General features: G+C 59.2%; 2 protein-coding genes across 2 annotated transcripts; both read right to left on the bottom strand.

Moving 5' to 3' along the window:
• Window positions 1–8,224: 8,224 nt before the first annotated feature.
• On the bottom strand, window positions 8,225–16,757 carry LOC118173362 (cytochrome b-c1 complex subunit 1, mitochondrial). Its single transcript, XM_035337872.1, has 13 exons — window positions 16,603–16,757; window positions 16,126–16,266; window positions 15,544–15,630; window positions 14,430–14,559; window positions 13,490–13,688; window positions 12,811–12,890; window positions 12,589–12,704; window positions 12,147–12,290; window positions 11,267–11,427; window positions 10,187–10,272; window positions 9,595–9,683; window positions 9,282–9,357; window positions 8,225–8,460 (listed from the first exon to the last, which is right to left on the bottom strand). Exons 1-13 carry the CDS (start codon window positions 16,660–16,662, stop codon window positions 8,396–8,398), a joined length of 1,434 nt encoding a protein of 477 aa, XP_035193763.1. The 5' UTR covers window positions 16,663–16,757; the 3' UTR covers window positions 8,225–8,395.
• Window positions 16,758–17,042: 285 nt separating this feature from the next.
• Window positions 17,043–24,685, bottom strand: SLC26A6 (solute carrier family 26 member 6). The gene is made up of 19 exons (XM_035337757.1): window positions 24,460–24,685; window positions 22,367–22,521; window positions 22,106–22,245; window positions 21,891–22,001; window positions 21,450–21,625; window positions 21,186–21,350; window positions 20,903–21,055; window positions 20,609–20,691; window positions 20,367–20,514; window positions 20,153–20,266; window positions 20,001–20,078; window positions 19,753–19,848; window positions 19,543–19,649; window positions 19,350–19,419; window positions 19,093–19,185; window positions 18,773–18,877; window positions 18,008–18,193; window positions 17,860–17,914; window positions 17,043–17,552 (listed from the first exon to the last, which is right to left on the bottom strand). The coding sequence occupies exons 1-19, from the start codon at window positions 24,664–24,666 to the stop codon at window positions 17,323–17,325; spliced, it is 2,472 nt and encodes an 823-aa protein (XP_035193648.1). The 5' UTR covers window positions 24,667–24,685; the 3' UTR covers window positions 17,043–17,322.
• Window positions 24,686–26,694: the final 2,009 nt, after the last annotated feature.

Here is a 26,694-nt window from a genome sequence, read left to right as displayed (position 1 = left end):
GAGCGGTGACAGCGTGGGGATGTGACCCCCCCGTGGCTGAGTCAGGAGGGATAAAGCAGCCCCGGTCGCGCTGACCGCAGAGGCGTGGGCTGTGCTGGCCCCCCGGGACAGCGAGGGAGGGGAAGCCAAGCGGCGATGGGAGCCTGCAAAGGTCCCCGCAGAGCACCAGCGGTGCTTTGCGATGGGTGCTGGGAAGGGAGGGTGACAGCGGGGACAAGAGCAGTGGGAGCTGGCAACCGGCTGCGTGCGGGGCCGCTGCCACACAGGGCAGGAGGGTCCCAGGGTCCCAGGCTGTCACCAGATGCTTCTCGTGGGGGTCTCAGGGGGGTGCTGGCAGCCCTGGGGATGCCCGGAGAGGCTGCTGGGGCTGGGGGCTCAGACCCTGGGGGGGCACGGGGAGGGTGGGAGCAGGCAGGGGCTGAAGCGTCCCAGGAGGGGACGTGCCCACGCTGCAGGGAGCGACCACCCACGCAGCCTGGCTCGTCCCAGAGGAATCCAGCTTGGGGCACAGGCTGCTCCCGGCCCCGCAGCCCCCACCCGCAGCAGGGAGGGAGCTCTGCAAAGCAACCTGACTTGATCCCAGGGATGGGGATGTGGGGGGGGGTACACCAAAAGGCTGGGTGCAGCAAAGCTCCCCCAGCACCTCTGCACGGAGCCGGTGCTGCCTTTCCCCGTGCTGACAGTGCCGTGGGGCACACATCCCCAGCTAGCGTGGCACACCTCGCTACGTGCAGCCCCAGAACAAAGCCTCAGACTTCTCCGCAGCAGCAAATTGCCTGCCCTGGGGGCACCTCAGTACAGCCGGGACTGCCAAGCCCTTACCGGGTGCTTGCAAGCACCCGCCGGGGTGATTTTGTACACGATAAGGGACATGGGGACCCATCCACGGTGCTGGAGCTGGCAGAGCAGAGCATTTTTTCCCCCCAGCTGCCTGCAGAAGGAGAAGGAGGGCGCGGGGCGAGCCGCCAGCCCCCGGCACACGCAGGGCACGCAGGAGCACGGCCGCGATGCGCTGAGCGTGACTCGACACGCTGGGCGGCTGGGACAGGCCGTGCCCGCCGGCACCGGGCTCCGGCGCACGCCAGCACCTCCCTGCCCCGTGCCGACGGTCCCCGGGGTGCTGCCACCGGCAGCGGGACGCAGGGCAGAAGGGTGGCACTGCTGCGGGCTGCATGGAGCCGGGCTGGGTCTCCTGCAGCACCCCTGCGTCCTCTTAGAGGTGGATGAGCAGCGCGTGGCCGTGGCTGCTCCATCCCTCCTCCTCCAAGCCCTGCAGCGAGGAGCAGCCGGTGCCCAGCTATTCCCCCCCCATCAGGGCCTGGGAAACAACTCTCCCCACCCCAAAGGTGGCTGTGGGACCCCACAGAGCCAGGATGGAGGAGAAGACCCCTCCACATGGCTGCTCGCCGGGCAGGAGGATGAGCGGTGGGAAGGCGGCCGTGCCCCGGGTGCTGCCAGCCGAGCAGCAAGCAGCAGCTCCTCGAGGAGGGGCTGCACGGTTTTATGGGGCTCTGGGTGTTTGTCCTTCCTTCAAACAACAGCAGAGGCCTGAGGCGCTTACTGCTAGGGACCTGCTCTGGAAACACACAAGAGCTCGTCCAAACGCCACTCTCCTGCATCTCCTTCCCTCTGGGACAATCCTGCTCTAATTTCCCCAGCTTCCAGTCTGGGACGCAGATCTAAGTGCTGGGAGGACGGGGTAGTTGCTCAACGCTTCCTCTCTGCCTCTATTAAAATGTTTCACAATCTGCACCCACACCCCACGCCCCTCTAAAATACAGATTTCTGGCAATGCTCCTGAAAGAGCCCCCGTCCCGCTCTGCCCAGGGCTTGCCTGCTCCTTGCTCAAGGCCCCCCCGTGCAGCACCACCGGTGGGAGATGTGAGGGGGGGCACCACAGCCTGGTGGGCAGCCACTGGCACGTGTTTGGGTGGAGAGGGAACAACACAACATGGAGAGGGGCGCAGAAAGGGGCACACACCCCTGGAGAGCCCAGGGCAGGGACTTTTGTGAAGGAGACATCTCTAAGCACGCCTTGGGTGTAGGCTCCTTTACCTGCACGGTGCCGTCGTGCCTTCCCAGTCACACCAGTTACCGGCACTGGAGCCCAGCAGCAAGCCCACCTGCTGCAGACGCCGCCCTTCCCGCAGCAGCCAAGGGAAGGTTGCTGCGGGTTTGGCCACGGTCCTCCTGGGGCCGGCAAAGCAGCCCTGTGGTCAGAGGATGGAGGCTGCGGGAGGGATGGGAGCAGCCCTGCCTGCGGGGCTGCCGCTTGGGCGCAGGGGGACTGCTCTCCAGAGGGATCTGTGCAGCTCACGAGACCAGACTTGTCCTCGGCGCTCTCCCCCGAGAGGCTGTGCCATTGCTCCTTGGGCTCTTTGGCTGGGTGCCCGACTCCAGAAGAAAAGAAGAGAAAGGACAAAACATCCGCCCTGCCCCGCCGGGGCGAATCGCTGTCTGTCACCATGGGAACTCCTCCCCTGCGCGGACCCATCCGAGATGACTTCACATCTCCGCGAGCAGGAGGCTGCGTCACCAGCATGGCACGGGGCCACCGGCCACGCGGCTCACGCAAGGACCTCAGCGGCCAGCTCCGTCACCCTCCTGCAGAGGACACGGGCAAGGTCTGCACCCAAGCAGGTCGATCCCAGAAGAACAACCAGGGGCTGCCAGAGCTCCAGCACGTTGCAGAAAGCTTTCCTCCAGCACCTCGGCGTCCCTCCTCCTGTCCATCCTGCCCCCTGGATCCCCACCAGCTTCAGGAGCCACCAGCCCAGGACCCTCAGCCCCCCTCCGTCCTCCTCAGCAAAACCAAACCAAGTTCACCCGGGAGCCACAGCCGTGCATGCGAGGCAGTGACAGGAGATATTTGTGTCCCCATGTCACAGGGCTCCGGCCAAGCGCGGCACACATCTGGAAGTTCTGTAAACAGGGGAAGCAGGAGAGCCACAGCTGGACACGGGGGGACCTTCAGCCTCACAGCAGCTGGCGTGGGGACAGGCGTGGAAGTGCAGAGCTGCCACGTGGAGCCCAGGCACGGGACACGCACGGGGCTGCAGCACGCCTTTTCTTCCTGGAAGTCTCCTTGGCACACCGGGGAGTTCCTCCACGCCAGGCGAGCCGAGGCAGCATCTCTCTGTGGGGACACAGCCGCTGGGCTCTGCCTGCCGCTCTGGTTCCCTGAGTCGCTGCTGCCTGTCCCTGACCACTTCCCTGCCCCACGGCACAGCCAGCTTCCCTCCGGCCCGGCCGCCCTCCCAGTGCCAGCCCTCCTTCAGGCTGGGCCTCTGCTTCCCCCAGCCTCCCCCGAGGCCATACCTGCCTGGTCCATGGGGAATCATCGTCTCACAGCTCCCTGTACCTGGAAACTTCTTCCAGGCCTGACGGGTAAAAGCTTGGTGAAAGTCTGCTTCTTCATGGCTACGAGTAGCGCTCAAGAGCTACGCGATCTAGATGGAGAGGTGACAATTTTAGCGTATATGAATCGCGCACAGCGAAGTAGCACACAGAGGTCAGAACGTCAATTTTCTCAAGCTGAATATACGTCAAAACCTAAATCTCAAAGCAGCACAGATGTAATTCCCTAGCTGAAACTTCACTATTCAAATAATAAAGGAAAAAATCCCCCCCCTCCAAATAGTATCAACTCACTCTTACCCTAAACGTAGCAAATAAAGGGTAAGCAGCACGTTTCCTTTCCAGCTTTATCCCACTGCTTTACAAACACGTTGCCCACCTGAATCACCGTGCTGAGGGCAGGGCACCCAGAGCAGCTCCGTTTGCCTACCACGCTCTGAATGTCACCATCCCTCTGGGCAAAGCAGCGCCCGCACAAGCCGAAGGCTCCGCGTCCCACTGGAGGCTCCTGGAGAAAGTAGGAGCAGCGCTCGAGTGCTCGAGCTCCTGCTCCAGTGTCTTAATTACACAATTAGCCTCGCTCAAATCAGGTCATGTGGCATTCGATCCAACTTCCTTTGCTGTCCTTGTGTGGTCTGTGCTATGTAATTCTCATGCCAGAGTACTGTACGGAGCCCTAAATGATCCAGGAGCATGCGAGAGGCTCAGCGAGCACGCAGGAGGCTCAGGCGGGTGATTCAGTGCATCCAGAAACCACGCAGGGGAAAGGAGACACATGGAAATGCGAGAGCCGCTCATCCTCTTTGGGTGGCGTGTGGGGTAAGGCAGCTTTTAATGAGGATGTCCAGCGCTCAGTCTCGTCCCCTTCCACACAGGCTGTGGAAGAAAGCGGCGAGACAATGAGGACCGGTCCCGTCACTGTGCCCCACTCAATCTCATACCCGTCTGGGCGGCTGTCGCTGGCAGTCAGGCCTGGATGGGCCCTTTGTCCGCTTCTTTTCCGAGCGATGAATGCACTAAGGCTTTAGATGAGCCGTTTCCATACTGGATTTCTGGATACGCATCCAGATACTGCTGCCTCCTGGCATGCACAGGCCCCACGTCGCACAGAGGGGCGAGGAGGAGCACAAGAGGCCGGGGCAGGCCAAGCCTGGGAGCCTACCAGGCACCACCCTCACCCCAGTAACCCTGAGCCCTGCTGCGGTGACACTTCTTCGTAAGGAAAACTAAGCCTTCCTCTGAGCAAACCACATCATACAGGGGACATTTTGGGGAACAGATCCCTGGTGGCAGCCGCATCACTGCCTCGGTTCCATCCCCGCACCAAGGGGCTCAAGCAGGACGAGGATGCGGCCACGCAAAGCACCCGCAGAGCTGCACTTCTACCCTGTCCTGCAAACCCCGCTCACCTACTGCACCCCCAGCGATTCTCCGCTGGCCCCAGCAGGAGAGCTGGTAGGGAACCAGCCCCGGAGGGCTGCGGGCTCTCCTCCCAGAAGCTCGCTGGCACCGACGGGAGGCATGGCTCCAAGTCATGTTTGTGTGAAAGCCTCTCCGCAGCTCCCTGGTTCCCTGAGGACAGGCTTGGCTCAGCACCTCTGATTAGTATCAACTGTACTTTCCAGGTGGGGGGGTGGGGGGTAATTAGTTCAGGTGAGGCAACTACCGACAATTGGCTGCTGCGGCCCGGCTCTTGGCAGGCACCCGGCTCCCAAACAAGCAGCTCACGTATCAAAGGGGCTGCCTGCTCCACGGGCAGACCCACCCTGCGCATCTGCCCCGGCCCCGCAACCCGGTGCCGGGGGCATCGAGAGCTCTTTCTGTCGGAGACCCCGAGCACAAGTCTCTAGCGAGGCTGTCGCTGCTGGATTTTATGCTCCTGGAAGAGCTCCGCGTGGTAGAAAGTCACTGAAGTACTGCGCGGGTGGCTTTGCGGAGCCTTGGACGAGGGTGCAAAGCAATGCACAGCATCCTCCTTTCCAGGGCTTCCTCTCCTCCAGCCAAGAGAGGGAGAGCCAAGGTGTCAGGGAGGGAAAACGACTGCCTAGAGGTAGGCAGAGGGTGTAAGCTTCAAAGAGGGAACTTCACACAGAAAGGATGAGACAGTTAACACTGTGCGAAAGGGGAGGGAGCAAAGGGCAATTCGTACACCAAGCTAAGTTTATCGGCACAGCCTAATGGGATCCCAACTAACCTTCCAAGGGAAGTAGCAAAATAAAACACTTAAGCCATTGAAAACTAGACTGGTCAAAGAGCCCCGCTGAACAATCCTGCATTGTCCGGGCAGCCAGGAAACAGATTTATTAGGTCACCCAGGCCATCTCCAGTTTCAGTGAAATTGCCCTGTTCTAGGGATGGTTCCAACTCCCTCCTTTGGCACTGCCACTGCCCTTTGCTGGGCAGAGGCAACCACAGGAAGGGGAGGGGAGAGCTCCAGCAAAGGATCTCACTTCTTCAAGGTTCAGGAAAATCATTTAGGTAAGACACTTCCTCTCTGCCAGACGTTTCCCAGTTTGGATTCCCTTGGACCCAGGCTGCTCTGATGGAGGAACAAAACCACACACCTACAGCTCTAACAGCGAGAGACCTGCCAACTAGATTAGAGCTTTGCTTCCTCCAGCACTGAGGGGCTCGGCTGCCAAATACCTGACGACTCTGCACAAACTCCCGTTTATGCTTCCCAAGCCCCTCACTAAGGCTCAGCATGAGGGTAACTTTGCCAAGCATTAATACTCCAGACTGCTGAACGGGTTTCCCCTCCTCACCTTCTAGATCCCCGGTCTGGCTGCTTGCAAAGGCTGTTTACCAAGTAAAATATCACCTGTGTGGCACCACAGACCTCTTAGCTTCTTAGAGTTGGTGCGACGCCCATGTTTCTGGAAGCACAGACTTCCACAGCGCCCAAACACAACAGGCACTGCAAGGCAAAGTGCCACGGGAGCTGCAGCCAGAAGATGCCAACAAACGCGAGGGCACGGCGCTCAGCAACCCCCAGCAGCTAGCGGACACCCAACAGCACCCAACGCTCCTAGGGCACTGCTCCTAGTCTGCATCAGCCCAGATCCTCAGATTTTTGCATGGGTAAGAGCATCTAAAAAATACCTTCTGGTGCTGCATAGCCCAGCCACCCTTGCAGCAGCGTGTCCTCTGGGTGCTGGTCCTCGCTGAAGCGCCAGGAGCACTCTGCCCAGTGCAGCCTGCCTCTTTTGCACAGAAACAAAGCGCTCTGGAAAGCGACAGTTGCAGAGGGGGCTGAATCTGATCCTCAGTACAAAGTAGTTCAGGAAGGGCTGGGGAATTATACAAGAACGACCAAGAAGATACCCGCAGAGAAAACTTGGAGGAAGTGCTGAAGCAAGAACGCACGCCTTCCTTTCCTTGGATTTCCCACCAACTGTAAAGTGCCCTGGAAGCTCACCGAGGAGTAAAAGTGTATCAAGCAATGGAAGACAGGATTACAGTCTAATTGCAATCACAAAACCAAGACAGAGCCATTTACTGGTTCCACGAGGCTTGAGGCGTAAGTGAGCTTGTTTAGTTTTTCAGCCCTCAGTGCGCTTATAACGAGCCAGAGCTTGTGATGATAGTTAAATCCAAATTGCATCAAGAACGTTTAACAGTTTCAAACTTGCCTAGTGTACGCAATGAGTTCAGACACACTGACTCTCTCATCAAGAATCCAGATTCAGCACAAATGATTTAGTACACTGGATTAGTCTCAAGTGTAATGACTAACTCTTAGAAACTTTTACACTATTTTTAAATCCCACTTGTCAGGACAGCACCTGGAAATTAAATGAGAATCCCTGTGAGATTTGTTCCAAAGACGAGAATTAAGGAGCACCTCGCAGCTTCCCGGTGCAGCTGTGACAGGCTAGTGCCACCTGGCGGGAAGCTCTTCTCCGAAATCCTCGCCCTGTTTCATCCTGTCTGCTTTCAGTTCCCCGTTCCAGCTTCCCAGAGGCAGGGCCTGGGAAAACCCATGAGAACACCACCAAAGCAGAAAGGGCTGCAGAGCTCTGTCAACTCTCAGGTGATCTTCCAGGTAGAGGACAGGAACACTTCAACCAACAGCTTCTGCGTTATTGCGTTGGTGGGCCTGACTGGATGGAGGCTCACCTCTCACCTGCAGGAGGAACGCGCAGGCAAACACCAGGCAGCTGCACAACAGGCCCTGCTTGTCACCGAGCTGCCTTACGGCTAACCGAGAAACGTGGGGTGACAGGCAGCGTGCCCCGATACAGGCTGCTTGCCCAGCACCAGCACACCACGAGGAGCTGACTGCTAGAGACCTGACTGCTCAGTTGCACCGAGGCAGTATCAGGCGAGGCCAGGAGGATCTCCATCAATTTGAAGAGGTGACGGGAGCCCAGCTGGCCGGTTTGTGCTTGAAAGTGATCAAGGAGAGAGACGTTACACAGACTGTCCTTTCAGTTTACCAACACCCCAGAGAAGAGGAAGATGGCAACCTTTCTGTAGATACATCCTGATCTCCTTGACAGGCAGTAAGGAGAGCACAGAGGTCCTCTCAGACAAGGGCCCTTCGTTCTCAGGTCTGCACAAGCAGGAATGCTACAACCCCAGGCTGACCATGCTGCTGCTCCACAGAAGGGCACGGAGGAAGTGGCCAGAGCGACCTCAGCAGTCTCATTCCAAGGAAGAGTTCCTTCAACCAGCCCAAATCAAGGCCCTCTGCCGGCAGGACAGAGCCAGCTTAGGACAGAGGGAAGGGTGCAGACAGACAGGCAGGTTTCTGCCATAAGCCCTGACAAACCAAGGCTTCCTGGTCCATTACCTCATCAGTCTGACAAAATTAACAGTGCTTACACACACGGCCCAGCAAGACACGGTCTACACCCAGCAGAGCCAACTCCACGTAGGATATGTTTATTTTTTTATTATACATTTAATACCGAGAAGACAGCCATTTTGATGGGACTCCTCCTTGCCCCGGTACACAAGACATTCAGAATCAGACAATGCCAGGAGCCTTGTCATGGTGCAGAGCTTCGTTACGTCCATCCAGCAGGTACACGTCCTAGAAACGGACCCAGTACATGCCACTGCGGATACGGTTGTAATCCAAGAGCTGTTCAATGGGACCTGAGTGAGCAGAACAAGTTAATCACGGGGGTTGTAGTTAAAAATCACCGGGTGATTTTGCATGACTGTAAAGCAGACAGTGGCAGAGCAGACTGTGCTCAGAATCCAGAGCAGCTACGCACAAGAACAGGCAGCTTCAGCTCAGACCTGTCAGGAAAACTGGCAGATGCCATCTCCTGACATAAAAATCCTTACTGGTTTCCTCAGAGTAGGTTCACGTTCAGGGAGCCACCAAGTTACAGAGATTTTGGCTACTTCATTCCATCTCCCCTTTCAAAAACCCTTTCCCCTTTGCACCGCTCCCCTTTGAAGGCCCAGAGGAAACAGCTGCATGGAGGAGGAGAATCCACAACACACAGGAAGGAGAAGGCAGCAGAGCAGAGCTGAGCTGCTCAGGCAGGTTTCCCGAGAGGAATTTGTCCTTGGCCAGACAGACATGCCAGAGCAGCACAAGAGAATCGGGCCCCTTCACTTCCCTTACATAAACCACCATGACCCCAGGGTGAGGACACCTGGCAGATAGCACCGGGCCCACGCCCAGCCGTGGGACTCCCAGTCTTAGTCACAGCTCCGCAGCGAGCAGGGGTGGGAGCACAGCCAGCAGCTCACTGCCACTGCGTCTCCATCACCTGCACCTTTGATCTCCTGGCAGACGTGCTTTGGCACACCTCGTGTTCAGATGTAGGAGGGTAACAGCAAAGAACCAGAGCGGTTAAGAGGCCAGAACAGACATGTAAGAAGTGCCTGTACGTCGCTTCCGCTCAGCCCTTGACCACCTCTTGGTTTTTGAGCTATCGTGTACTAATTGCCTGGTCACTTACCAACTGCTGCAAGCGCTGGGCATTTGTCATAGATGTATTTACTGCAGACCTCCCTCACCATCCTTGCATCAACAGCCTAATGAGTAACAAACAAGCAATTAATGACTTACATTTCCCAAAGCTGGAAGTTACTATTCCCATGACATTTCAAGACCATTAAAAACATGCTGTCAGACTCTTGGGAGGTATCTGTACCAACAGCCTAGCCCCTGTCTGCAGGGCTGGCTCATGTTCTGCACAGCACGTTCCTCTGCGGGTACAGAAGATGTGGCAGCGTGCTCAGGACACGCACGCAACACAAATGGATACCTACAGAAATCCTGGCATCCCATTCCTCCAGCGGGATACGGCGCCCATAGTTTAAGAGGTGGCTTCCAATCGTTTCACACACTGGAGTAGTACCTAGGTGTTGAAAATATCACCGTCAGCAACGTAGAAACATTTCTCAGATTTCACAGACTGACTGTGAGCCAAAGCAGACAGAAGCAACTCTAGCCATCAGCCAGGTTCTAATGAAGTCTCAGTCATTGTTACTACACGAAGCAGCTCCAACAGAAGTAAGCAATACAGGCAGACATTCGTCCTGGTCTCCAAGTGTTACTGCAAAAGCAGACAGCTGGCAGATCTCAAATTCTAAGTTTACCAAGCAGCGTGCAAATGATTATTCACTCGCAGCAAGAAAATGACCAGAGGTTTACAGTCAGAGCTAGCCTGGAGCACAACAGGCTGCGACCAGCTACTCGGGACAACGTGGGAAGAAGAACAAAGAGCAGGGGAAAGGGAATTTTGCACAGCATCTACTAGTAGGACCGTAACATCTAGCAGAGCTCCTACTTCCCACCAGAGGCACCAGCGGTTAACCCTCTGAAAGCCGCATAGTGGTCAATCCATAAACCAGAACATACCATCCAGCTGAGCTACCATGGTGTTTCGGAGATAGTTCTTGGCTCTCTTCACCTCTGACTCTGTGGTGCTAGTGCACAGACGCATCCTGCAGAAGAGACGGGATGACCATCAAAGCTGTGAAAGATGTTTGTCTACTCAGACAGAAAGAGCATTCCTCCCTTTCCCAAGGCTCTGCAGCTATTACCACCACTCGTCCTGCAGAGCTGAGATTCACTCCTGACCACTGCCGAGCAGCTAACAACTGGGGAAGCTAGGAACAGCAGGAGGCAAGAGAAAGAACTCAAGCTCACAGGTAGGGAACGTCAGCCAGCAGGTCACGTGCTGAGTTACGCTCACAGAGGTCTGAACAGCTCTGTGCTGACTCCTGGATTGCCCACCAGGCACAGCAGCAAGCTATCTCCAGAGAAGAAAGGCGTGTCGGCTATTCCCAAACACAGCAAGCTGCTATGGAAACTGACGCTGAAAGAATGAGGCAGTTCTGAAGAGCCTGTTTGGACTCCAGCTGCTAAATCCCTTTCTCCCCTGCCAACTGCAACGTTTCTGGGGCAAGGGCTAGCTCCATCTGCTCCATACACAGCACGGCTCGGGTCTGAATCTCAGATGTGGCCCTGAACCACCACTGGGATGTGTGAGCATAAAGCCAGACCAGAAGGCCCCTGAATGCCGGCACAGCTCCAGCAGCACGGCACACACCAGTCACAACACAGCCGTTGGGAAGGCAGGGACTGCCGGCTTTGCTCAGACTGAACAGGACAATGGAAATGCATCTGTTAGGCACCCAGGGGAGCCTCGTCTCTGAGGAATGGTCTCACTTGGATATAAAGAACCAAAGCCTCAGTGTTAATATGTGGAAGCCATGAGCCAAAGACCTGAAGAACCCTACGGGATCAAACTAGCTCCTAGCAAGTCACATCCTGACACTTACAGAAAGCGCTGACAGGATCACTCAACCACAACGCACGTTACCAAGACGTTCATACAGACACAGCGCCCTGAGGACCTCACACCACCTCCACCAGCTCCATCTCCTACAAGGAAACCAGATCTTGAACAGAAACGTTTGCCAAAGTCACACTCACCACTCGGCCTGAGCACAAAACATCATATCATCTACGGAGAGAGGATCAGAAACAAAATGGAAACCGAAGAGGCCAGTATCGGAGTAGGAGGTGTTGAACGTCTGGAAACTGTGGCAGAGTTTATGCTCCACTGCAAGCGCAGCTAGCCTGCTGGACAGATTCTGTAAATAAGGAGATACCATCAGCCATTTCAATCTGACAGCTTCCTCAGAGCTCACATTCTTTCCAGCTGAGCTGCTTTCACAGAGACCGCAGACATGACGGAGTGTAACGCCTTTCAAAGGAGAGCTTAATTTAGGCCCCTCAGGTGGTCAACAGATGAGTGTAACAGTTGGAAAAGTCACACACCATGGCCTAGGAGTCCATACAGCAAAATTACTTCCCTTCCCAGCAGCAGATGAGGAGCTGGTATACGCAGCAGCGTAGGAGTGGGAGAACATGGCAAGTACAAGGTCTCTCAGCAGGGGTTAGCACAGTTATGCAGACAAAACAAGTTATAGACAAGAACAGATGTAATAGTGGGTTTTAAACAAGTTCCAACTGCTTTCTAGTTGCAAGGCACGCTTACATCGTGAGAATACAGACTTCTCTGCCCTGCTTCCATCACCATCCCCACTGACTGCTCAGCTCACGAAGGTAGGAAAAGCTGCTGAGAATTCATCACCTGAATCTCCTCAGAACTTAACAGAGAAGGCTCAACTCATCTCCCAGCATCACATCTCCACAACTGTCCTGGACCAGCCTCAATTATACTTCTATTTTCCAGATTCCTATCGCTTCCCGGTTGGAAGCTAACCACAACAGCCTCCCATAGAGCACCTTCCCCAAGATCCCCGTAAAAGGCTCCAGGCTCTCCCTGTCCCACCCCCGGGTCTCTTACCTTGCCGCCTCCAAACGTGCGGTCGTAGCACCCGATGATGGCATTAGCCACATGCAGGACAACGTTGTCTGGGTCAGCCCAGCCGGGCCCCTCCACAGCAAGAGCAACGTGGGCAACGGGCAGACCATCGTCTCTGGCACGGATCTGTAACATCACCAAGCAGCAGGGGAGAACCGCGTGAGCACTGGTTGGGTCTGCAGTCTGCTGCAACGCCAGATGACGTAAGCAATAGCTTCACATCCTTAGGGGATTCTTGTTTCTATCTAAAACCCCACGCGTTGTGGCAATAAGCCTAAAGAACCGAACGTGAGGGCACTACCGAGATACTGCATCATCAGCTTCTGAGATCAACAGGTTTTTCTCCTCAGAGGCACCTACAGCTGCTTTCACATCCATTCAGCAGTCTGGCAGCACCGGCTCGTTAGGGACCAAACGACTTTACCTCGCTCCCTGTGAAACGACAGCGTGGCAGAACGGGCACAGCATCCTCCTTGTACGCAAAGGGCACCCCGCTGAAGTGTTGCCTAGCTGCATCCACCAGCTCTTTGTGGGAAATCCCTGGCAACAACGGGAGAAGCGTACAGTTTTAAACAGCTCCATTAAAAAACAAACAAACAACAACAAAGCCACAGGCTTCCCAGCACCACAAGGATCTAGGTCTTACCTCCAGCAGCTGCCAGGACCATACGAGGTGCCTTGAAGTGAGCTTCAACATATGAAGCTAGATCCGCCCGAGTCAGGTGCCTAGAAAACACAGAGAGGCCTAAAACATCGGCTTCTCAGGAGGGACAAGAGGCTTAGTTCACAGCGCAGAGACAGCAGCGATGTTGTCTCTGCTTGTTACGGGGTAACAGGACTTTTTAGAGGCCTAACTGTCTGCCTGGTTTCAGCGACACTGCCTGGTTTCCCTGGACTCTGATCCCAGAGCACAGAGAATGGAAACAGGCGGTCAGAAGGGAAGTTAAGGACAGAGCTCAAATGCAGACCAAAGTATCAACCCCCGGCCGCTGGGCTACCGATCCCCAAACAGCTGGGAATGCTCAAGGCCACTGCTTTAACGAGCCCCCGTAGCTCTTGGTCTCTCTGAAATAAGGGGAAAGGTTTGGCCAGGCCCTACCAGCATCAGATCTTGCCCGAAGATGAATTCTACAGAAGAATGTGTGCGGCGTTACACATCCACCAGCACCAAGGGGGAAAACACAGTCAGGACAGAACGAGAAGCCCACAGGCACACTCCCCGGGCTGGTTTCCTTGTGCGGCCATCCCTACTGATGAAGCTACGACACTACATGACGCCAGGACTGAACCCACAAGCTGTGCGGCGCATCCAGCCCATTGCTCACTTGATGTTCTCCGTGGTCCCCTCGACGGTGTGGGCCAGTGGAGTGCCCTGGAAAGCAGTGGCGTGAAGGTAATCAAAGGTCACATCCGTCAGGTTGTTGTCGATTTCCTTCATCTCCTGCAGGATGACGCCACGTTCCTTCTCAATCTGAGACTCCTCCAGCGCGCAGTTCTGCACAACGTCAGCCAGGAGCTCCACCACTGCAACGCGTTTACCGCATTAGCGACCCTGCTGCCCGACTGCATGGAGGAGAAAAGGCAGGCAGGCCGCAGGGACACGGGAAGAGGGGAAAGGAACCATGCTGGGCTGGGGGCACAGTGTGTTGGGAGTACTATCCGTTCCCACAGCATCAGAGAAGGAAAAACATCAGTGTTTTAGCATGAAAACATCTCCAAGTCAGCCTGCCAAGTGCCACTGCCAGCAGAAAGCAAGTAAACGTGGAAGCTGAAGCACGTCAGAAACAAGGCACTGTTACAGAAACGAGTTCAGTTCTTGCAGAGGGCTGGTGACAGCTATGCTGTGGTCCTCATCTACAGCGGAACTACACTAGCTCTGACTCAAATCACCACCTCTGGACAAAGCTGACTCAGGAACCTGCACACGGCAGCACAGAGCACAGGCAACATCTGCCAAAGCTGCACTGGGCACTCCCGACACAGTAATTGTTGCTGACCTTATTTTGTCAGCTCCGTGAATCCCCACGCTACTGAATCCCCACTCCACGCCTCCTCCCTTCTGGCATACAGACTGACACAAGAGCTTTGCAAAGCTGGTCTTAGGAACCAGAGAGCCTGAAGCCTTGAGGCACCATTCCTTGGCAGTGCTCTCTTCAGCTGCCAACTGCTCAGCCACAACCTCACTCCCTGGTCAATTGCTAGAAAGTATGCTGGTGGGGGAGAAACAAGGCTTTACCCTTAACCTCCTTAACTCTGCCATCCTACCTTTGGGCATGTCCTTGGACAAGGCCTTTATGTAATAGGCAGTCTGCTCACGCGAGGTGTACCCGTTCAGGTGAGCACCCATGCTCTCCACCTCCTTCTCAAAGGCAGCACAGGAACGCTTCTTTGTGCCCTGAAAGAAAGCAGGGATCCACAGTTACGAAACAAACAGGCTTCCCCAGGGGCAGAACTAAACCAGTACAAAGAATAAAGACCTGAAACAATAAAAGCTGTCATTTGAGTCATAAAGCCAAGAGCAAGTACAGAAAGCAAGAGGTTTAGAACTTGGTTTGTTTACTTTAGCTAAAGGGAGACTGAAATATATTTTGAAACACCACCTGAAACCCAACAGGGAAGGAGAAGATGGATGCCAAGGAATAACAGGAGCTGAAAATCACAACAGCGAAAGCAAGCCAAGAGCAAGCCAACACTGAAAATAAGAAGCACGTTTCTAGCTACCCAAATAGAAATACTCTGAGGAAGCCAGAACAGGAGCAGGAAATGACTTCTACAATAAAGCTCATCCCTGAAGGAGCAAACCCGATGCCTGCGATGGCACAGACTGGGTTTGAGTCAGCAAGGCCCAGGTTCAGATGCCTTTTGTCCTAGGTCTGTCCAGCAGACACTTCATTAGCAAAGTAAGAGGCGTAGTCTCCAAACTGCGGATCCACTGACAAAGCCAAAGACGAGTAAGTGGCTATAACGGAACGCTGCTTTCAGCTCTGCCTGCTACCCTGAAGCAGCATGCTTTGTAATCTTATGAGCGTGAAAGCAAGCAGCTGGGACAGTCAGGAGCCACAGCCTCAGAGATGAGGTCTGACTTGTTACTCACTTGTTTTTTCCTTTGGGATAGGAAATGCCAGCTCGTAAGAGCTGCTTTAATTCACGCATGTTTAGAAGTTGCCCCATATTCAAAGAAAGAGCACTACATAGACCAGGAGTCCTTTTAAGTTTATTTTTATACTATGTGCAAAGTCTCTGGGATTCAGATGAACAGATGTACAGTCTCTTTTAACACCTAGAGCCTCCAAAGCGAGAGCGTAACATGTCAGCAAACGTCTAGAACGTTGCCTCCATGAAGCCTTATGCCAGACCTAGCACACTGCCTCAAACTTACCTTAAATGCCAGATGTTCCACAAAGTAACCGGCCCCATTGTTCTTCTCATTTTCATAGCGGCTCCCTGCCCCGATCCACACGCCCACCTAACAGCAAAGGCACCAAGCACACATCTTAGAAGAGAACACAAACTACACGTTCAAGCCTCACGCCACGAACATAACAGCAGGGAAAAGAAGTCCACTCCACTTGTAGCACTGAGGCAGAAACAAGCACCAGCAACTGTTTCCAGCACACGTTTGGTCTGTTTACCCAGCAGCTTAACAAAAGCATTTTGAAACGTTTGCCAAAGATATAACTACTTCTGGTTGGTTGCTGCTTACATATGAGACTATCTGCATGTAAAAAATGTAGAGCCGAGGAAACTGGTAGAGCATGAAAGCTTGACTATAGACTTGTACAGGGCCAGGCCAGGCTTTCTACTGCTACATCACCCAGACCAATTAACAAAGAGCACTGGAATGGTCTCTGTCAGAAACCTCAGTTCAAATGCTTGCAGAATTTGAAAAATCAGGAAAACCAGGAAGATATGAGATAAGGATGATTGCTTCAAGCAAGTCCTTACCCTATCTTAACCTTACCGTACACGTCGGCTGGTTGGACTCCTCTGAAGCCACACGCAGGCCGTTGTCCAGCGTGGTGACTTGTGTCTCGGGAATATTCTGGAGTGTCTGCGCATAGGTGGCGGCACCTCGGTTCCTCGTCAAGGTCAGTAGGGGTGCCTAGAGGAAAGGCAGCCATCACTGCCAAACGCCAACTCCCCTCCGTACAGCAAACCTCGGGGACGCAGACTACCAGTAAGCACCCCCCTCCTAGGCCCGCGGGTGGATGAAGCCGGGTGCGAGGAGCTGCCCCGCGCCCACACAGGGCGCTGCCGCCTCACCCCGAGCCCTCACCCGCCGCTAACCGCCGGGCCCCGCCGCGTCCCCGTGACCTTCCCCGGCCTGGAGACGCGCTGCGCCCCGCGCCCCCACCGCACCGCCGGGCCGTGCCGGGCCGTGCCGAGCCTCCCGGCCCCGCTCCCAGCCGCCGCACCCCCGCCGGCCGCGGCCACCCACGCTGTGAGGGCGGCGCACCAGGGCCCGCCCGGCCGCCCGGCACAGGGAGGACGCCGCCATCTTGTCCCTGCCGCCGCCGACCGGGCTGCAGCGCGCCTGCGCGGCGGAAGGAGGGCGGCGGTGCGCGTGCGCGCTGAGACTGGGAGAGCCTGGCCGGCCCCGCGCGCATGCGCACGGGGTGTACGGCGCCCCCTGGCGGAGAGGGGGAGGGACAAAATGGCGGCGCCCTCTGGTGGTGGGGCAGACAAAATGGCGGCGCCCTCTGTCGGTGGTAGTGGGGAGACAAAATGGCGGCGCCCCCTGGCGGTCGGGGAAACAAAATGGCGGCGGGGCTGGGCTGGGGGAGCCCCAGGGTGGAGGGAGCAGCCCTGGGAGACCCTGTCCTGTCCTGTGCCCACCCGCCCTTCACACAGAGACGAGGCAGCGCTGGCTGCGACTCTTTTATTGAGCAAAACTTTGCCAATATGGGGCTGTGAGCCCGCTGACAGCCCGCTGACAGCTTGCTGCCCCTGTCGGCTGGGGGCTGCGTGGTGCCCCCCATGGCGGGCCCAGCCCCCAGGACAGGCCGTGCCGCTGTCCCCTCGCTGTCACAGCCCCCAGGTCCCAGCGCCCGGAGGGGCTGGCAGTGGGATGGGGGCTCCAGGCCCCGGTGCAGGTGAGCGGCGAAGCCTCCCCAGCAGCGTGGCCCTGCTCCTCCGGGAGACGTCTCAGCTCGCAGGGCTACAGTTTGGTGCTGTGGTGCGCCTGTGGGGACGGAGAGGAAGGAAGGGGTCGGCTGGGCTGCCCCTCTCCACGGCGGTGCTGGGGACAGCCGGGACAGGTCCTCACCGGGGCTCTGTGCTGCTCCCCGGTGATGTGCAGCACGGCATCGTGCACCGAGGGGAAGAAGCATTGCTTGGTGATGGTCGAGCTGAAGAAGTTGCCCCGCTCCAGCTGGGCGAGGACGGACGCTGTGCAGAGGGAGAAGCACCCAAGGTTATGGCAGCCAGCCGAGCTCTCCAGTCCCCACCCGAACACGCCTCCCTCCCCCTGCGCTGTGAGGGACACCGGGGGCTGCAGAGCTCAGGCGGCATCCTCAGGACAACCTGCAGCCAGGCGCAGTGGCACCCCGTGGTGTGGCTCTGCAGTTGCTGGCTCATGGGGGAAGCTTGGGGATGAGGACACCACCGAGGGGACAGAAGCCCCGTGGCCGGCAGCCGTGTCCTAAAAGAGTGGCTGTGCCCAGCAGGGGATGACAGCTCTGCAGTGTCTCCTCACCCGGGCAGCTGGCAACAAAAACGTCCACTTCTATTTCACGGAAATCCCTGAAGATCTGCAAGTGGCAGAAAACATGTCAGGGAAAAGGGATGGGGCAGCTGCCATCCAGCCGCCCTGCACCAGCGCTGGGGACGCCCTGGCCCCTTACATTCTTCACGATCTTGATGGAGACGGTGTCCACGAAATTGAGGGAGCTGAAGTCCAGGATGACAGCATGGAAGTCGGGCTGGGGCAGCCCCAGGGAGCACAGGGTGGGCTCAGCGGGGGCACCGCTCTCCTCCCCGCTCAGCTCGATCACCGCAACACCCGGCCCGTTGCATTCAGCTTCCATGTCCTGCAGGGAGGGAGGGAGACATGGCTTCACCATTTGGGTGCTGGTTGCCCCCTGGGTCGGGCCGGCAGGGTGGTGTCCTCCCCCAGGACCCCCAGGACCCTATAGAGCAGTGGTGTTTGGGGAGGCTCTGGCTGCATTAGGGCAGCTGGTGTCCCCCGGAGCGAGCACCTTGCTCACACCCATGCCCCACTCCTGGGCTCTTTCCAGGTCTGCTGTCACCTCAGGGTCTCTCCCTAATGACTCTCTCTGGAACTGGCCTCATTAGCCTGCTGGCCTAAGTCAGCCTTTGCTCTCACACTTAATTCTGATGATTAACTTGCCACAGACTGCTAATGACTCACTGGGCTCCCCTACTTAATCATTAATGACTGTAGCCTCCCCTGCCAACCTTGGAAGTGAGGCTGCTGCCCCGGATCTGTGCCAGTGCCTCTCCCTGCTCACTGGCCATAGACTGAAGCTGGAGCCCCGAGCACGGGCAGGAGGGCTGGGGCTGGGCAGCTTGGCGGTGTGGGTGTGCACCGGAGGAGTGTGCTGGGGGAGTCAGGGAATGCCCCATTTCCTTTTAATTCAGGGAAGCACCTTTTTCCTCTTTGCCTTCTCCTTCTCTGCTTTCTTCTGCTGTTTCTTCAGTTTCTTGAGTGCCTTCTTCTTCTTCTCGATCAGGCGATCCACGTTGATGCCGCTCTGCGAAACCATACAGCCCCATGGCCGTGGGCTGGGGGGGCACCGGGGGGCTCTGCCCTTCTCTCCCCCCAGAGCAGTGCTGGGGCCCCGGCCGTGGCAGTGTGAGAGGGACCCTGCACTGCTGGCAAACTGTCCCTGACGCCCAGGACTACATCCCCCTGGCAGGGCTGCAGGGATATTGGGGTCGTGCCCAGGGAGCAGGCTCCTTCTCCTACCTTCTTCTTCAGCGCCTCGGCGTACATCTCCACGTTGGCAAAATAGAGCGTGGAGGAAGAGCGGAAAATCTTCACGCCAGGGACCTCATGTACCTGGGGACAGATGGGGAGCGCGTGCTACCCTGGGGATGGAGATGTGCCCCTTCTCGCCCTCCTTCACAGTGCCCCCCAAACTTCAGCACAGCACAAAGCCCCCAGGAGTGCTCCAAACCACCCCTGCCTCTCTCCCCACCACGCTGGCACCTCGGCACTTTTACCTTCTGGTATTCAGCCACATCCTTGTAGACTTCGGTGTCGGGAACGCGTCCCAGAAGGGAGTAGTGGGGGCTGCGGGGAGCAGAACAACGGGCCATTACTGCCGGCTTCCCCTGCCCAGGGGAAGCAGCACCAGGTCCCCAGCACCGCCTCCCCTCACCTTGTCCCCCCGGCACCCAGCCCGGGGTTACTCACAGCTGGGTCCGGAAGATGACGGTGAGCAGCGCGAAGGCCACCGAGGCTCCCAGGCCAATGTCCAGGTTCAGCAAGAGGGTGGCCACAAACGTCACGATCCAGATCATCTGGAGAGGGGACAGTCAGCCACGGCACGGTCTCCCTGTGGCACCACGGTGTGGAGGAGAGCAAAGAGCAAGAGCAAAGCCCCGGGGGTGGTTGGTGCCCTACCAGGTCCACGCGGTTGGACTTCCAGAGCGTGCGGAAGTCTGTGAACTGCTTGAACATGCCCTTGAGGTTGACGATGATGATGGCAGCCAAGATGGCCTAGGAGAGAAGGCTGCAGCTGTGAGGATGCTGAAGGCACCTCTGAGGGGCACTTTGCTGCGGCCCACACCCAGGGCTGCCCCTGGCTGCATCCCACCCCAGGACAGGCAGGGGGCTGGGACGGGGCACGGAGGCCGTGGGACCGGCCGCACCTTGGGGAGGTCCCGGAAGAGCTCTCCGATCTTCAGGATGGTCACCAGGATGACCAGGGATGAGATGACACCAGCCACCTGGGGGGAGAGCCGGAGGTGAGGGTGGGGAAGGATTTTGGAGAGCAGAGGGAGGCCGTGCCGCCTGCACCCACCTGGCTGTTGCCCCCCGTGCTCTCCTGCACCAGGCTCCGCGACATGGAGCAGCTGATGGCGAAGCACTGGAAGAAGCCCCCCAGGAAGTTGCTGAGGCCCAGAGCGATCAGCTCCTGCAAGGACAGAGCAGCGGTCGGGGGAAGCGCTGCGCATCCCGGGGCTGCAAGCCGTGAGACCCCCACGGGGAAGGATCCACGCGCATCGGAGCATCACCTGGTTGCTGTCCACTTTGTAGCCATGCTTCAGGGCAAAAATCTTACCCAGGGAGATGCAGATGGCGTAACCCACTATGGCGATGGCGAAGGCGTTGCCCACCACCTGCCCAAAGTAGCTGGTTTTAGGGACCACAGGAGGCTTCATCCTACGGCCAAGGCAGGGAGATGGAGCTCAGGAGGGGGGCCCACGGGCGGCGCTGTGCCCCGGCACGGCCGGCCTCGCTGCCCGGCCCTGCTCACCCGCTGGGGATGTCGCCCACCACGGAGATGCCGAACTTGGATTTCAGGTCGACGCCGTAGGAGATGCCGGTGGAGATGATGATCTGTGGGGGTGGCTGGGGTGAGGCAGGGTCTCTCCCTGCACGGGGACCATGGTACAGGAGAAGGAGGGGATGCACGCCCTGGAACCCCCCTCACCAGGGCACCCTGCCCCACCCCCGCCAACCCTGCAGGGGACAGGGCCGCCCATGGGTGATGGCACCAGCCCCGGGCCATGTCTGCATCCCCACGGGGAGCTGGGACAGCTCTAGGTACCGTGATGAGCTCGATGGGGATGGGCATGGGGAGCTTGGAGGCCAACTTGTGGTTGATCTCCTTCACGATGAAGATGGCCACCATGGCAATGATGGCTGTCACCAGGGTGCCCACGTTGGTCTGCGGCAGCTTCTGGCAGATCTCAATGAAGGTCTGGAAGATGCAGGAGGGAATAGGCTCAGGAGCAAAAGCAGGCTCCTCGCTGGTAATTTTTGGGGGGGTTTCCATGAGTCCCACAGCTGCCCCGCGGGGGTCCGGGGGTGGCAGTGAGCCCCTCGCTCACCTTGAACAGAGAGAGCGGCCCCGAGTACTCGCCCAGGGAGACCCCAAAAACGTTCTTGAGCTGGGAGATGAGGACGTGCACAGAGGCGGCGGTGGTGTAGCCGCGTACCAGCGGGTCCGAGAGGTAGGTAACCACGAAGCCGAACTGCAGGAGTCCCAGGGCCACCTGGAAGGAGAGGTGACAGGAGGAGCTCCCACAGAGCATGGCCACGGGGCACCAAGGCCCCTCGGTCCCTGCCAGGCTGGGCTGGCACCAGCCCCTTACCTGGAAGACACCCGTCAGGATGGTGATCAGGGCCACCAGCTCCACCCTGGCTGCGTCCCGCTTCACCTCATCCACTATCGTGGTGTCGCTGCCGTTGACAGGCACCAAGAAGTCCTTGTCGGGCAGCAGGGATTCTGTCACGCTGCCGATCATGACGGAGATGACAGCAAAGGGGCCTGGGGACGTGCAGGGTGCGGGCACGGAGCCCGAGCTCAGCACTGGCACACAGGCACCCCAACCCTTGGGCTGGGCTCTGCGTGCCCGTGGTGCTTCGGCTCTGGTTCGGCCAAATGCCATCCCGATGGGGCAAAGTAAAGGCAGAAGAAAATCCCCCCCCACACCCCCCGATTGGCGTGGCAATGCTGTGCTGTAGATGAAGGCTCTCCCTCCTCATCCTCCCTCCCCTCCATCCCCGTGGGAGCACACCGCCCCTCGGCTCACCCACGGAGTTGTGCCTGGATGTCCCGAAGAAGAAGTAGAGGAAGACGGGGTAGAAGGAGGAATAGAGGCCGGTGACGGGTGGCAGCCCGGCCAGCAGCGCGTAGGCGAGCCCTGGGCACAGCAGAGCGGGGACAAACGTCATGGATGGGTGAGCCCCAGCCCTCGGCTGCGGGGGGAGCCCCGGGCAGGGCACGGCCAGGGAACGCCTCGCTCACCCTGGGGCAGGTGCATGATGCCCACGCTGAAGCCCGAGGCGATGTCCCCCAGCAGCCAGTCCTTCACCGGGTACCGGGGCAGCCAGCGCAGGATGGGCAAGAAGCGGAAGAGCAGAGACTTGGCGGTGGAGGCTGAGCATCTGCCGGGGGAAGGAGCAGGAGCTGAGCACCAGCGTGGGGGCACCAGCGCTGCCGGGGAGCGGAGGGACCCGGGGATGCACCCCCGCGGGGAGCCTCCAGCTCCATCCACCCCAGCCCTACCTTGCCTTCCGGAGACAGCCGCGCACCGAGGTCTTGCTGGGAGGTTTCCGCTGCGCCAGCTCCTCCAGCTCAGCCTCGCTCAGCACCTCGCTGCGGGGCACCCCAGGCCGGTGGCTCAGCACCATCTCTGCCGCCATGGCCCCTGGCCCCCCACGCTGCGGGCAGACGAGGAAGGGCTCAGCCGCGCCTGGGGAGCCGGGGCAAGGAGCAGGGAGGGCTCCAAGGTCGCGGAAAGCAGAGCTAACGGGGATGGTGCCGCTGCACGAAGGCGGCGCTGGATGGCACCGGGGCGGTGGCACCCCATCTGTCACCCTGGGGCGCAGCGGGGTGTCCCCCTCCGCCCGCACGCACAGGACCCCATCGGTGCCACCCGCCCTCCTCCTCCATCCAGCCCAGAGCCCGTACGTACTGCGGCACGGCCGGGGCAGCGCTGCTGAGGAGCAGAGCCCTGGCCAGCCCCCCAGCCTCGTCCGCAGACTTTGTCCCTTTACACATGAGGGGAGCAGGAATTTCAACCCTTGGCAAGCGTCACGGGCTCGCCGGTGCCCCAGCCCCCTGTGCTGCGGAGCGGGGGCTGAGCCGGGGGGCACGGAGTTGCGGGGCAGGGACGGGGGCATCTGCACGGCAGGACAGAGGTGTCTCCATGCAGACCCACAGCTCAGCCCTGCTCGGGGCTCGTGCTGAGCTGCCTCCATCCCAAGGATGCTCGCCCGCTTGCAGCTGGACACACAAGCCACTTGTGGGGGGCCCAGGGCTGTGCCAGCCCCAGTCCCTGCATCGCCCCCAGCCCTCCTACCTGCTGTGCCCACGCCAGTCGGGTGCCACCAGCCGGGCGCACACTCTGCTCCCTCCTATTAATACCTTCCTGTGATCTTTGAGACACCGCTCCCTCCCTAATGCCCTCCTCCTGCCCTGCCAAGGAATTGCCTGCTTCCTGGGAAGCCGTCACCCTCCCGTGTCCGCGGAGCTCCCGTGGGTGCTCCTGCCGCCCCAGCACATCCCAGAGCAGGAGCTGCGGCCAGGCATGAGGGTGCCTCCGGCCACATCACCCCGAGCGTTTTGTGCACGCTGCAGCCCCTGTTTACCTGCGGGGGACGGGCGCGCTGTGCCCTGTGGACTGCCCCCGCTTCCCCCAGTGTGAACAGAGCCGGCCGTTATCTTGTTCCAAAGTTCCCTGGCGGGTACCTGAGTACCGCTGAACCCTTTTGCACCTCCTTGCTCCCTGCCACCACCTGCTATTGCCGTTATTCAGGAGTATTTCTGAGCCACGCCTGGCCCGGATTCACCGTGACGCAGCAGTGGGAGCGCAGGCACCCGTGGGCTGGGCCCGCCGGACCCCGCTGCGCACCGGGGGGGTCCCGGTGGCCCTGGGTGGTGGGATGGTGCTCAGCACCCAGAGCGGCTGGTGCGTGACCCCAGGAGACGCGCGGCACCACGATCCCTGGGGTCGGGGCCCATTGGGCTGGGCGGGGAGGCAGCCCGTGGGGATCCCGGCCCTCCCCATGCCCAGCACAACCACGGCCATCGCACGCAGCCTCCTCCGCGGTTGGCTTTCAACAGTGGGACCAAGCCCACCCCTGGTGCTCCAGCCCGGGGCTGCGGCTCCTACCAGCCCGGGGCAGCTCTGCCGGGGCCGGGCGGAGGCAGCGCTCAGCACCCGCTCCCCCCCTGTCTCCCCACGGTTTTATCTGCTCTCCTGGCACCAAACCAGAGGCCGTCACAGGGCTCCCGTTCGGTAGCAGCTGATAGCAGCAGGTACTATTTACTGCCTCCTTATCGCTGCCTCGTGTACCCCAGCTGCTGACCCCACCCCACCCGGGCTCGCTCTGCCCACAGCCACCCACCCGAGCCCCTTGGCCGTGGCCCGGCCACCTGACTGTCCCCAGCCCTTCTTTTTCAGCCTCAGGAGCACCAGCGTGGGAGTCCCCGTGGGATGCCCAGGGCCGTCAGCGTGGGACTCCCCAGGGGATGCGAGCAATGGCTCGGGGGCTGCCTGGGCTCAGGCCAGCGATAAGGAGGGTGTAGGGAGCGACGGCGCTCGTCGATAGCAAACCTTGCTCAGGGTGCTTGGGTCAACACCGCCCTTTGCTCACCTGCTCTTTCCCCTCCATCAGTAAGAAAGGGAGGGACGGAAGACACGGGATCGCGCTCGGTGCCTCCTTTCCTTCCTCGTGGCCCAAGACCAGCGCCGTTGCCTTCAGGTTTCCTCCCGCTGGCCTCACCCAGGCTGCTGCCGGGGCCCCACGGCTAACCACACACACGGCGGCTCCGCGGGCCTGCGGGACGCCAGCCAGGGCCATGGGGCACCGGAGCAGCCGACTCCATCTCCGGGTGACCTGGCCTGAAGCTCTCCGCCCGCTGGCACGGCCTGCGGTCCCCGTCACCTGCCGTCACCTCACCCAGGGCCACCGAGACGGCGGCGTTGGCTGCGAGCTGCTGCCAAGCCCCTGGTGTGGATCCTCTGCCGCGTGCCCCGGCTGCGGGGAGAGACAGCAGAGAGCCCGATGCCGTTTTATAGACTTTTTATTTCCAAATCTGGCGCTTCCATGATACACTTTTACACAGCCAGGGAGGGAGGGCGGGCATCTCCCTGCCCACAGAGTCGGGATACGGAGAGAGAACAACAACCGAAGAAAAACAAAAACAGAAAAACAAACAAACAAACAAAAACAACCAAAACCCCCCCAAAGGAACAAACCCAAACCCAAGGAGGACGCTCCCCTGAGCCCAGGCCACAGCACTGCCGTCAGGGACCGGGCCGCAGCCCCACAGGCTGCCCCTGCTCCCTGCCCAGACACCACCAGCTCCGCTGCACGCTCTTTTTTTTTTCTTTTTTTTTTTTTTTCTTTTTTTCTTTTTTTTTGGCACTTGTCACTTGCTCTCCGTTTGGCACTAGCAGGCTGCGGTCCCCTTGCCCGAGCTGGAGAGAAACGTGTAAACGAGTGGTCCCGTAGGGCGTGTAAACATGTCCGCGAGCCTCCCCGCCGCGGGGAGAGAGGGGCCGCAGCCCCCCCAGGGCCCACAGAGCCGCTCAGCTCCAGGCCGGGAGCGGGCTGGAGCCCAGCCCTTCCCTCTGCTGCCCGGGCAGAGCCCCGGAGGACGGTGGCACGAGCACGAGTCCCCCCCGTGTAAACATGCCGGGCGGCGAGGCGGCAGTAAGGCAGTGAGGGGCGCGAGGGCACGGCCCTGGTAGCACCGTGGGGACACGGCCTCGGGGGGGGCCGGGGGGGAGCGTGCCGGACCCCTGAGCCGGCAGCCCCCGCTCCCAGGCCGGTGTAGGCACAGAATGAGCTGCCTGGCAGGGGGAGGCTGGGGACGGGGCAAGCCCCCCAGCTCACAGAGAAGCCTGCAGAGCAGCCCGGATTTCCAGAGGGGGCAAAGTGCTGTTTTTCTTCACCTCCTGAAATCCAGGCTGCTCTGAGCTGGGAGCTTCTGCCGGCAGGGGAGCGCAGGGATGTGTGCGTGCATACACAGAGCCTGCAGGGAAGCGGCTAGGAAGAACTTTTGGGGGCAATGCCAGCACAGGAGACCAGAGCCATGTCTTGGTCATCCTCTGCAGGGTGAGTGCCAGCTCTGACACAGCCTCGCCTACTGCTGAGCTGCCCCAAACAGGGCCAGGGTTATCCAGCTCCTTGCCCGGAGCCCTCTTGCTCATGCACAGCCCTGGTTTGCCGACGGGGGCAGCCCCAGTGAGGGCAGGGGGAGGCCCGGCTGCGGGGCCAGCAGGGCTGCAGGGGGCTGAGGGACACCGCCACAGCAGGGGGACCCCACTGAGACTCGTGGGGAGCTGCAGGGCGAGGGGGACAGCGGGGCTGGCTGGGCAAGCACTGCCTGCCCTGGGGAGGGGAAGGAGTGGTGCTGGCAAAGCCCCGAGGGCTGCCCAGTGCTTTCTATCCAGCCCTCTGGTCCCTGGTACCCCAGGGATGCCAGAAAAGGGTGAGACAGGTGCCCCAGGTCCTGGGAACAGACCATCCGCAAAAATAACCATAGAAATTTCTCTTCTCTCTGATTACAAAGATACAAAAAGGTAGAAAAACCTCCCCTGCCCCCATGTCCTGGGCTCCCTTTCTATCCCCCTGCCCGCACACACACACACACGGACACACGCACGCCCATACGTGCCCCCCGCGTAGGAACGGGTTGCAAAGGAAGAGTTCAGCCCCGGGGGGTCGGCGACGCGACCCTCGCCTGAGCGGGCTCCTGCGATACCTCTCACAGCGGGCAGGCGAGGGGAGCACAGCGGCAGGGAGCCCGGGGGCTCCCGGAGGCGGGTGGTTGGGTTGCTGGCCCCTCAGCCCGGAGGGCAGGGAAAGGCAGGGTTGGTTTTG

Source organism: Oxyura jamaicensis, chromosome 12 (assembly GCF_011077185.1).
Source record: "Oxyura jamaicensis isolate SHBP4307 breed ruddy duck chromosome 12, BPBGC_Ojam_1.0, whole genome shotgun sequence".
NCBI lineage: Eukaryota > Metazoa > Chordata > Aves > Anseriformes > Anatidae > Oxyura > Oxyura jamaicensis.
Note: the sequence above shows the minus strand (reverse complement) of the source record. Positions and strands in the feature narration are given on the sequence as shown.